Source organism: Ctenopharyngodon idella, chromosome 8, assembly GCF_019924925.1.
Source record: "Ctenopharyngodon idella isolate HZGC_01 chromosome 8, HZGC01, whole genome shotgun sequence".
Taxonomy (NCBI): Eukaryota; Metazoa; Chordata; class Actinopteri; order Cypriniformes; family Xenocyprididae; genus Ctenopharyngodon; species Ctenopharyngodon idella.
The window spans coordinates 30,108,400-30,120,520 of record NC_067227.1 but is presented as its reverse complement, the minus strand read 5'-3'; the positions used below and the strand labels follow the sequence as shown (position 1 = coordinate 30,120,520).

The 12,121-nt window shown below is 35.8% G+C and overlaps 1 protein-coding gene across 4 annotated transcripts in view; it reads left to right on the top strand.

Annotated features, from left to right (window-relative positions):
- The first annotated feature begins 2,529 nt into the window (after positions 1-2,529).
- LOC127517060 (uncharacterized) overlaps positions 2,530-12,121 on the top strand; it is an 11,016-nt gene continuing 1,424 nt past the window's right edge. For 2 of the 4 annotated variants that reach the window (XM_051902156.1, XM_051902155.1), the window contains exons 1-8: positions 2,533-3,005; positions 3,425-3,598; positions 3,689-3,846; positions 5,262-5,460; positions 7,859-7,955; positions 8,614-8,785; positions 8,870-9,019; positions 10,001-10,122. In XM_051902156.1, coding sequence (XP_051758116.1) covers positions 2,608-3,005; positions 3,425-3,598; positions 3,689-3,846; positions 5,262-5,460; positions 7,859-7,955; positions 8,614-8,785; positions 8,870-9,019; positions 10,001-10,122 — 1,470 coding nt within the window. In that variant the 5' untranslated portion in view covers positions 2,533-2,607. Of the gene's footprint in view, positions 3,006-3,063; positions 3,169-3,424; positions 3,599-3,688; positions 3,847-5,261; positions 5,461-7,858; positions 7,956-8,613; positions 8,786-8,869; positions 9,020-10,000; positions 10,123-12,052 lie in introns of those variants that run through there. The other 2 variants (XM_051902157.1, XM_051902158.1) reach the window with 2 other exon arrangements.

Sequence of the window (12,121 nt, the reverse complement as noted above, 5' to 3'; positions counted from 1 at the left end):
TGGGGTAAAAGGGAAAGGGGGTAACGAGTACGTTCTCGCGAGAGCTGAGAAGTGGATAACTAGAGAGGGGAACAACGTCCAGGGCGAGGAAAGCTGCATTGCACACCAGAATAACAGTGCATAACTGTATTATTCCATTCTGTGATAAAGTCTTGATTCTTTTAGATAAATTAATATCAAGTTTTTGAATGTGTTTTCAGATATTTTTTGTCTTGTGATTAAAGTGCAGATTTTAAATACCCTTTTCAAACACGTCTGCACCTCATATAGCCTATGGAAGACTAGTGTCACTAGTTTTCCACTAATAAATAAGGAAACAAATTATGGATTAAAAAATAAAAATGTAAATGAACAAAACTGTTGAAACTGAATAGACATTTACAGTGTTAATTCACACACACACACACACACACACGAATAAGGTTGGTTATGGTAGTGGGGCTCATGTTGTCCTATTTTAACCTTCTTCAATTGCATATTTAGCTCGATATTGACATTTTCATGTTGACAATCAACAAGTGCTGCTACGGGGTGATGTTTGCAAGGTTGAAGTTTGTAATTATTTTCTTTCCAACTTCCTCTTTTGACACATAAATGTGATAATGAGGTAAGAAAGAAAAAAGCAAAAGGGGAAATGAGAGTATCAGGGTTTCGTCCCAAATCTTTACTCACATGCCAAGAGTTGAAAAAGTGGTATATTTACAGACGTGGCAGAAAGTAGAAAAGAAATACAGAAATAGCTAAATTGATTCCACATCAAATGCACAAGATACCGTCAATAAGCACTCTCATTTCAAATAACTGTCCCATCCATATTTAGATTTTATATGGTAAGATTTTTACAGATTTGCATTTGTGTTTTAGCGGAGTTGTTGAAAATGTTGTTTTTTTAAATTCAGTTGAGCTTAGTTTTGTCCCACTGCAATCAGAAAACACTTGCTTGGGTGCACATTCAACAACACTTGCATCTGAAACAGTGAAAACAGAATAAATCTGACAGCTAATTTCTTGAGAGGCACTAAATCCATACTAAACCCATCACTAGATAGATCAATAGATGAAATATGTACAATGTTATTAAAAATAAACAGATGAATGCACTACCGGGACATTTATTGGATCCACATTTTAAATCTGGGGCATTTTTGTCATTTTCAATAGCATTTTTGCAGCAAGCACTGCTTAATTTCTGACCATTCCTGGAAGACACAAAAAAAAAGTAGTGATGGAGTGATATATCGGCAAGGCCTACAGGTCTCCATTTTTAGATGATCAGCACATGCTGATAACCATATATGTGGTGGTACAGGTGGCACTTCCTTCTCAGTATCAAAAAACAGCAGCATTTGTAATACATTTTAACAAATGATTTCTGTTTTAATTTGTGTGTGTGTGTGTGTGTGTGTGTGTGTGCCTGGTATTCCCCACATTATGGGGACCAAATATCCCCACAAGGATAGTAATACCAGTAAATGTTGACCTTATGGGGACATGAGGAAAATAGCTTATAAATCATACTAAATTAAGTGTTTTGAAAATATACCGTTTATACGGTATAAAAAAAAATATTACATCTATGGGAAGTCCCATAAAACATTGAAACCAGTGTGTGTTTTGTGTAAAATAAGTGTTTAATTTCAGCTGTTTTGTGTAAATCTAATTGAAATGGTATTATGTATACTTCATCAAATAGGCCAAAGGTTCAACCTTCACTAAAGCATTTGTTGATTACATATTTCTTTGCCATCACAGGAATGGAATACATTTTAATAAATCACAATATTACTGTTTTTACTGTATTTTCGATCAAATTAATGCAGCTTTAGTGAGCATGACACTTAAAGTCAAAATTTACTGGTATTACTATCCTTGTGGGGATATTTGGTCCCCATAATGTAGGGGATACCAGGTTCAACCTTCACTAAAGCATTTGTTGATTATATATTTCTTTGCCATCACAGGAATGCATGACATTTTATTAAATCACAATATTACTGTTTTTACTGTATTTTCAATCAAATAAATGCAGCTTTAGTGAGCATGAGACTTAAGGTCAAAATTTGCTATCCTTGTGGGGATATCTGGTCCCCATAGTGTAGGGAATACCAGTTTCAACCTTCACTAAAGCATTTGTTGATTATATATTTCTTTGCCATCACAGGAATGCATGACATTTAATTAAATCACAATATTACTGTTTTTACTGTATTTTCAATCAAATAAATGCAGCTTTAGTAAACATGACACTTCTTTTAAAAACATTAAAAAATCTTATTGACCCCAAACTTTTGAACAGTAGTGTATATTTGAAACAAACAAACTATTTTTAATTACATAGTTCTGACAACTTAAAAATGAAAGGAACTTAAACACAGATTGTATGCTGCCTACAAGCAGATAATATTGACTATTTCTTAATGTCACCAAACTGTTTGCAAACGATGGTGGTAGAATTGATTCTTGGAAATTAATCAGTTCTAAACATAATGCAAAGCATAGATACTTACATGGATTTGGATTAGCCCTACGTGCGTGTCAAATGTACTCCAGAACATCGCGTGGACTAACCACAGGCCACATTCACTCCAACCTGTAGGCGGAAACTCAATGTTCATGGTGGTTAATGAGACAAATGATCTGAACGCTGGCGTGGAGAGTGGTGTAAAACTTTTTGGGAGTTTTCGTATTAGTCATATCATCTTGATTGAAGGCTTGCCTGTTCTTGTAAATCACTTTTGTTGTGTGTTCATCACCTCCAAGTGGTCTGCAATGTGGACCACAGCATTTTTGAGCGTCGCTGTTGTTGTCTGTGTCGTGAGGAGCGATAGAAGTTTAGAGGACAAAGGCCGCGTCGAATTACTCCGAGTGCGTGAACTGTCGCAGCAGCCGCGTTATGGCGCGTGTTGGTCTCGAGCGCTGGAGAAAATACAGTCAAGCTGCAAAGATTTCAGTGATGATGTCCAGAGCAAGATTGCATTGTCCTTCACACACTGCCACCTGCAAAGGTCAACAGCTTATTTTACTTACTGGAATCAACTGAAACACGTTGAACCAGCCTAAGGTTCTTAGGTGGTTTAAGATGATGTTGTAGCCTGGCCACCTTGACTAGTGCCCAAAACACAAACAGATCAGACTGGGAACCACAGTTTAGCCTAGTTTGAGCTCCATGTAAGTTTAGACCAGTGCTTTTTCTTCAGAACTGCAAGCGTATGTACAAATCATTATGTGGATATGGCTTCATTTTCCTCAGTATGTCAAACATGTTTATTAACATAATTTTATTAATTGCATTTAGCATAGTCTTCCCTGCTGTCTATGAACCGAATGGACAAACCAGTTGAGAACCACTAGTTTAGCCACAGTTTTGACTTCATTCAACATTACATTTTCCCTGTATTCAGTAATGTCTAATTATTTATTGCAGGTCAGGTCGAAGTTTCCCAGAGTGTCCTGAAGGTAGTGATGTCAAAACCTGCACAAAAGACATGGATCCTGTGGCCTTCAACACCTACACTGAGTTTTTTACCCATGCACACAGTATATGCCATTATTTGCAGAGTGAGCGCTGGCAGCAAAGAGCTGAGAACACCATTCACAGGTACAAAGGTCCCTAGATGCATATTTTGAAAATGAAGGGTATTTATGTGTATAAAATATTAATGTGAGCTGATGTTCATCTGTGTTTCAGGTTGACTGAGAGTTCAGCAGGGGTGGCGGAGCAGTTGGCGTCCACCCAGCGGATGGCAGAAGATCTGGTTGTGGCCCAGAGTGCCGCGCTCAAATCCCAGGAGAGCATCCTTCGCAATGGAGAGGAACTCAAGAGCACCCTGCAGGACTCGACTCAAGGTGCTGGTTACTAACTAAATAAGAAGGGAATATGATTATGGAGGTGTGGCATTTGGTTAAGAATCACTGACAGTAAAAGAGTTGGCAATAAAATGTTAAAGTCCCCCTGTGGTGAAAATCAAGTTTTTAATGTTGTTTATATGTCTATGTGGAGTTTTTTAATATGCTTCAAGACAAACCATGTGCAAATTCATAAGTCAACACCATTGCTGAGTATTTAAAGACAGTTTCACAAATGGTGTTTGAAATCGCTGGTGTTTCTTACGTCACAAACTACCTTGTAACCAATCATGTCAACGTGCCAGTGGGCTTTAGCATATCATTAATTATGACCGCTCTGAAGCAGGGTAGTCGTGTAACATTAGCAACACATTATTAGCTGTTTGATAACGTAGTCAAGCAAAAGGCTAATCATATTAATTACCATTATGTGTCTGACGTTGTTAAAAAAAACCATACCATTGTGCAAGCGTTTACCTCAGTAAGTTGACCAAGTGGATCTCTGAGCTTGTGTGAGTGAGAGGAGGCGGGGCTAATTAGCATATTCATAGATCCACGTATATTAAATGAAGAAAGGGTGTATAGTTACATTCAAGCTATTGTAAGGCATGAAGAGTTGTTTTTTACAGGAAAAAACGTTTAAATATATCATTTTGGTGATCAAAGATGAGTTTTAAGGGATACAATTATTGACTTCAGGGGGACTTTAAAAATATATATTTATTTAAAATAGAAACACTAACAAACAAAGGATAATACTGTTGAAATCATCTGAAAAAAATTCATGGCATGTAGTTAATGGGGATGCTACAAGGATGTTGAAATTCTGGTTGATATATGCGTGTATAATGTATAGTATAAAAATATTTATTTTAAGATTTTGATAAAATTACACTTAACAGTATTGTTGTTAATGTTTTTAAATAAGTTTATTTAAATGTGAAAATTGGGGAAAATGAGTGTGCACAGTGAAATATTCAATATCAGTACTTACAAATAAAAAAAAAATTAAAAAAAACTTTAATATTGGCTGATAACCAATATGTTACCAATATATACAGTATAATCTATCCCTAGTATCCCCAAGGTGTAAAGGTCAAAGGTCAAGTTTAGATGTCACAGTCTTCCTCTCTATTATTGTTTAGATTTCTCAGATTATCAGTGACTTTTTAAAAACTTCATGACACTTCTTGGAAGTTTCTGCAATTAATTCACTCTTAACCACTTAACATGCAGACTCCATTCCAGCTGTTTTGTAGATAATTTGAGCCTTACAAAAATGACTGTTTTTGCATGTGGTAGAGATGAGGCAATCAATGCAAATCAAAGTGAAGTATGTGCTTGACCTCAAAATGTCTTGTCTTTTACCTCATTCTTTGCAATCCAAACTGAGCTAAAGTGCTTGAATGTTTCAGGACTGAGAGATGTATTTGCGGAGATGAGGCATTCTGCTCAGGAGCAGCAGGTGGCCTTTGCGGAAATCTTTAACCGTGTAGCTTTCCTTCAGAGCTTCATTATGTCTGAGACTCACACATTTAGCTCCCTCTTCTACAATGCTCTGGGTTTTGGCGCCTCTTTTCTTCTGACCTCTGTGCGGCGTACAGCTGGAGCCAGGCGAGTATAAACCAGTCAGTCAGTCAGTCAGTGCAGTGCTTGTACAATAGATAATGCTGTAGAAATATCATATTATACATTTTTGGTGTTTTTTCATTTTCCCCCCTGAGTTTTTTTTTTCTTATAAATTAGTTTTTTATGACCTTTTCAGGCCCTTTTCTAAAGAATTAAATGGTCCTTTTCTGCTGCTGTTCTTTAATAATATTTCTGGGTAAACCTCCTCTTTGCATGTGAAATGAGAAATGGTGTTTCACTTTTAGTCGCAAGCTGCACATTTGGTAGAATCAATATCGTTTTTAACTGTCCTATTATTTAATAACAACCTGTATTATATTGTGAGATGATCACAAAACAGTTCACACTGAAATGTGCTATTCAGGCTGTTAAAGGGGTCCTATTATACTTTTTTTACATTTTCAACTTTCTTGTGTAATGTTGCTGTTTGAGCATGAAAAATGTCTGCAAATTTACAAAGCACAAAGTCCAGTTCAAAGGGAGTTATTCTCTATATCAGTAAATACTGTTTCTGAACTCCCTGAAACTCCATCACTAGTCTTGAGTATTTTTTCTTCCGGGAATGAACATGCCACAGTATTCCTTATTTAAATAATTAAAAGCATATGCAAAAATAAAGGGCAGAGGCCTGGTTGAGTTGCGTTAATAATGTGTTGAACCTCACGGTTATGGTAAGGGGCGTGCATTTCCGAAACATGCTCAAAGTGGTTGACCAATCACAACACTCTAATCCAGCTGACCAATCAAAGCACATTGTGCTTTTCAGAAGGAGGGGATTCATAGAGACAGGAACTAAACAGAGCGTTACAGACAGACTGAAATGAGAGGTCCTGCAACAATATCAAATATGTGAAAAATAATGTGTTTTTGGAGCATTCAAGCATAAAAATCTATTCTAGTAGACTCCAGAAACCAAAATCAAGACTTATAATAGGTCCCCTTTAAGATCAGATTGAAATGATCAGGGATCTTCGCTGTTTGTTTCTAGCAGTGGGTACAATATGCAGAGCAGTAGGTGCTACACACAGTCAGGAATAGCACTGGTTTGGCTGGTTTCCCCTCATCAGAGTAGGCATCATGTGCATTTGTTCAAATGTATGCATCTGTCTGACATCAGAGCCCAGTTGTTCAAAAAGTTTAGTTTGGATCAGAATAATCTAGATTTGGAAATCCCATGTTTTGCTATCCAGGATCAGTTAATCCATCTTACTTTTGTGTCCGTTTTTCAAAGCAAAATTGGATTGGATCACCTTGATCCAGATACACATAACACAGATTACAAAATCTACATTATCAGTGCTCCACATGGGGTTACATTTCATAATGTAGGCTACTAGATAGGTAAAGAACAACAGGTAGAAGTGTCAGTGTGGGTTTTATTTGAAGAGAAAGAAAACAACATAAACAAACATCCCATTCCATTTTCAATTTCCTTTAAACAATCAAACCCTTATGAAGGCACTAAAGAGACATTGTGATGGTGGAAAAAATGAAATTGGAGAAAAACTATATATTTTAATGATTTTGCGTTCCCTCAAGAAATTTTGCATTCTTTCGCAAAGAACTCAAAAGTTTTGAGAGTGGACGCAAAGTTTCTTGAGAGAACGCAAAAGCATTAAAATTATTTTTCCTCCCATCTCATATTTTTTTATTCCATCACCATGTCCCTTTAGGGTTTCCATAGCCCCTTTTATTTGATATTGACGGCTGTCTGGGGGATTATTTTATGGCACCAAAATCTTTTTTACTTTACTGTACTGAAAGACTTAATAGGTAGTCTAATGTCTACTTCTATCAAAGGTATCCTAATCCTACTAAAATGTTTTGAACAACACAAACTGACGATTTGATCCAGATCAAAACCAAGATTGGTGCCCGGTTTCACAGACGAGGCTTAAGTCTAGTCCCAGACTAAATTGCATGTTTGAGCTGTCTTACCTGAAAGCAAGTTGTTCTGACATATCTTAAAATATACACACCAGTAATGCTTTTTCTAAGGCATGTTTAGAGGCACTTAAGTGTCCTAATTTACCTAAGGCCTACTTCTGGCTTAATGTAAGCTCTGTCTGTGAAACCAGGCCTAGATGTTGTGATCTAATCCGATTTCAGAATCCTTTTTTTTTTTTTTTTTTTTTTTAAACAACCCATTTTCAAGATTTGATCCAACCGATAGCCGAAATCTGATCAGATTACTTTTGAACAAGTGGAAAAATCCATTTAAGAAGCTTATTTTCAATAAATTCTCTTTTGCCTGAGAGGATGTTTTGAAGTTTGAGTGTGTTTCTCAGTACAATGACCTTAATATTGACCTTTTTAATACAAGTACTTAGTAAGTACTTTAAGTACTCAGACATTGACATTGATGCATCATGTTTCATTTTAGATTTTTCCTTTTTGGGCTTGTGGCTTTGAATATATACTTTGAAAGGATGATCTGTAAGACAGTGTTGGAAAATGAAGACCATGGTTTTCAACAGATGGTAAGACTAATGCATAATACTGAATGTGTTCGAATTGGTCTAGTAATGTAAATAGTATAATCATGTTTTTTGTTTACATGCCTCATTTACGGTGGGGTTTTTGACCATTGTTTTGATGAACTTTATATTTTTCTTGTTTTTGTTTTTTTGTGCTGTGTGACAAAAAGGCTTAAGTTTGCCTTTCTTTCTTGCTCTTGAACATTTAAATGTTACCCTTTTCTTAAAATCTTTTTTTTTTTTTAATTTAGGTATTTTTACCTGGGCCTAGACCATGGTTTACTTTCTCACACATTGTTAATATGTATATGTATTTTTTTTTTTTATTGTGTCGTATATGTATACTGAATTGAGGACCCTAAAAAATGTAATCATATTCTCTGTCCTTTGCATTATGTTAATTGCATAAACAAGAGTACGTGCACTTGATTTGATTTCTTTAAACAACAAAAAAGATTAATTTTTTCCTCCATTTCATAACTGTTGTGGTTTCTTTTTCTTTTACCTCCCTGGCGCCCGAATATGTAATTTTTTTTTTAAAGTCGACACCACCACAGTTGTCTAGGTTTAAAATGTGTGGAATTCAAATAAGCAAAATTAAATGAAAATTGAATCTGCATACTGTCAATCATAGTTTTATTGAGGATTTTTTTTCTCATAGGAGAAAATCACCTTTTTAGTTGGGCTTCTAAGAAAAACCATGGTTCTTGTCGGCTGCCTTGTTCTGCTGTACTTTTCTCTGCGCTACCGGAATATCAGCCGAGAGAGTCTTGAAATTCTTCAGGAGCTCAAAGAGACCCGCTCTGATCTTCAGCAGGCCTTGCAGAAAGCAGGTATCTTCAAGAGAGCAGATACCTTGACATTTAAAGGGTTTAGTTCCAGAATTTGTTCTTGATCTTTCATGTGATACCTTCTAGAATGTCTCTCGGCATCTGTGGATGAATGGAAAAGGTCCAGACGAAAACACAGGGAAAGCAAGTGGGAAGAGAGAGATGACAGTTTAGTGATTCTGCATCCCTCTAGCGCCGTGAGTGCGGCCCTGTCGACATTCTCTGCATCTCATGACAGTAAGCGCTGCTGCTAAAAGTGTTGACATTTTAATCTGAGCAGGAGTCAATCTGCATGTTTCAGAAGGTGACCTGGGCTCAGATGGTGATATAAATTTGTTTTATGAAAGATATGCAGTTCAGCGTTATGTACTATGGTTTACTTAGCAATAATATTCCAGCTATTGTTCTAATATGTTGAATTAACCTTAAACAGGGTTTCTGTGGGTCTTAAAAAGTCGCCCTTACACAAATGAAGGTCTTAAATCAGTGCAGAAATTCATAAAGTCATGGGATTAAATGTTGCATGCATTGCTTCCTCAGTATTTTTGTTCTGATTCCAATACAAAACACCTTTAAATCAAGGTTCGTTTACTTGAGATGCAAATGTAAAATGAAGTCTTGACAAACTGAACAAAATGAAGCAAGTTTATGCTTCAAACAAGAACAAATATCTGTCAATTAGTTTGAATGAAGTTGATTTTTCTGAGCCCTTTGACATATTTGTTCTAGTGCTAATCATAAACTCGCTTCATTTTGATCAGTTTCACAGAAAACAAACTTTATATTTTATGTAATTTTGCATGTCAGGTAAATGTGTCTTGATTTAAGAATCATTAGACAGTTGCAGTGGAAAACGACAAAAATACTGAGGAAGAACATCACTTTTTTTGCAGTGTGATCAGAAGGTACAGTAAAAGATATTTCCATATTCTAGTGGTAGGGAGCAGAGCAATTTAAATAGCTTTTTTGGTGGGGTAAAATGATTTAAAAACTAATGCAGATCTGTAGGAAGTGGTATTTTCAAACTCTGAAGTGGTGCTAAAACTACTCATTGTGTTTCTCCCTAGACATTTACATTTAGAGAATGTATTGATGTATTGTGATCCCTTCAATTTATTCCTTAAATTTTCTTTACTTGGTCTTTAAAAAGTCTTTACCTTCATAAAGCCTGCAGATAAAATTAATCCTAATTCCAATGGAAATTTGTATTGTCATCAGCCAGACATCATGAGACACTGGGCACCTCAGAAGCCCTGAAGAGACGTCAGCGGTCTCGCTCAGGGTCTCGTTCGAGGACGTCTTCCGCCACGGTCTACAGTGTGCTGGTGGATGACAATGAGGTACTGTAGCACAACAATACACTTCATCATTTGTATTAATGTTTCAGGAATATTCCTGTCATTATTTACTCACCCTAATGTGGTTTCATTCCAGAAAATGTATTAATAAATGACTTTAGAAGCTAATTTTCAATCATTTGAGAGGAAGTTTTAGCTTTTTTTTTGTTATTTGTAAGCCTGAGGAATGAAACGAGAGTTAAATTCGACAAAAAAAAAAGAAGAGGAAAACATAAAGGAGGTTTAAGCCCTTTCGCTTGTGGATGAAATGTTTTGCATATAAAATAAAGAAATTAACCACATATTCAAGAGATAACAATTTTGGATTTTCATAATAAAAAATAATATCTTTAAGGACAAAACATTAGTAGGGCTAAAAACATAAGGTTTCACAGACAGGGCTTAGGCTAAGCCAGGATTAGGCCTTATTTCAGTTAGGACATTTAAGTAGCTTTTATAAACATACCCTAGAAAAAAGCATTACTAGTGTGCATTTTGAGACAAAATATTTTAAGGTATGTCAGTGCAAGTTGCTTTCAGTTAAAACAGCTCAAACATGCATTTTAGCCTAGGACTAGCTTAAGCCTTGTCTGTGAAACCGGGGGAAGTACTTAAATCAACCCAAAATTTATTGGTTAAATCACAAAATAAATGGGCAGCTGTTTGATCAACAAGACCACGAAACGAGGACGTTTCATCAATATGAAGATACAGTATTTACAGATAGATTAATTGACAAGATGGATTTTATGAAGGATTTTATAATGAATTTCCTTAACCTTGTTGGATATACAAAATTTATTTGGAAAAAGTTAGGCTTGGCGTAGTACCCCTTGGTGTAATTCACTCGTTTCATTTGAAAGATTTTTCTAAAAGATCAATTCTATCCAAACTTAAAGCTGGATAAACACTGTTACTTTTACTAAACTTAAGGTGATTATTAATTAATCGGATTAAACCTGCTGGGATAGCTTTTATCAAGGACTTATATTCTTTTGATGGGACTGGAAAGTTATGTAAATTCATAAATTGCTTGTAAGTGAGAATACTACAACGCAGGCTCATAAGTCCTTAAAGGGTTAGTTCACCCAAAAATGAAGAAAATGTCTTTTATTACTCACCCTCATGCCGTTCCACACCCGTAAGACTTTCGCTCATCTTCGGAATGCAAATTAAGATATTTTTGTTGAAATCCAATGGCTCAATGAGGCCTCCATAGCCAGCAATGACATTTCCTCTCTCAAGATCCATTAATGTACTAAAAACATATTTAAATCAGTTCATGTGAGTACAGTGGTTCAATATTAATATTATAAATATTTGTGCACCAAAAAAACAAAAACAAAATAACGACTTATATAGTGATGGCCGATTTCAAAAGACTGCTTCATTAAGCTTCGGAGCGTTATGAATCAGCGTGTCAAATCAGCGGTTCGGAGCGCCAAAGTCACATGATTTCAGCAGTTTGGCGGTTTGACACCTGATCCGAATCATGATTCGACACGCTGATTCATAACGCTCCGAAGCTTAATGAAGCAGTGTTTTGAAATCAGCCATCACTATATAAGTCGTTTTTTTTTTTTTTTTTTTTTTGGTGCACAAAAAATATTCTCGTCGCTTTATAATATTAATATTGAACCACTGTACTCACATGAACTGATTTAAATATGTTTTTAGTACATTTATGGATCTTGAGAGAGGAAATGTCATTGCTGGCTATGCAGGCCTCACTGAGCCATCGGATTTCAACAAAAATATCTTAATTTGCGTTCCGAAGATTAACGAAGGTCTTACGGGTGTGGAAAGGCATGAGGGTGAGTAATAAATTACATTATTTTCTGTCATACGTATTAACATGCTAAACTCTCTGAGAGTTGTCATGACAAATAAAATTACTCAGACATTGACATTATTGCATTATGTTTCATTTTAGATTTTTCCTTTTTGGACTCATGGCTTTGAATGTAGGAGATACCTTGAAAGTACGATTCTGGATAAAATG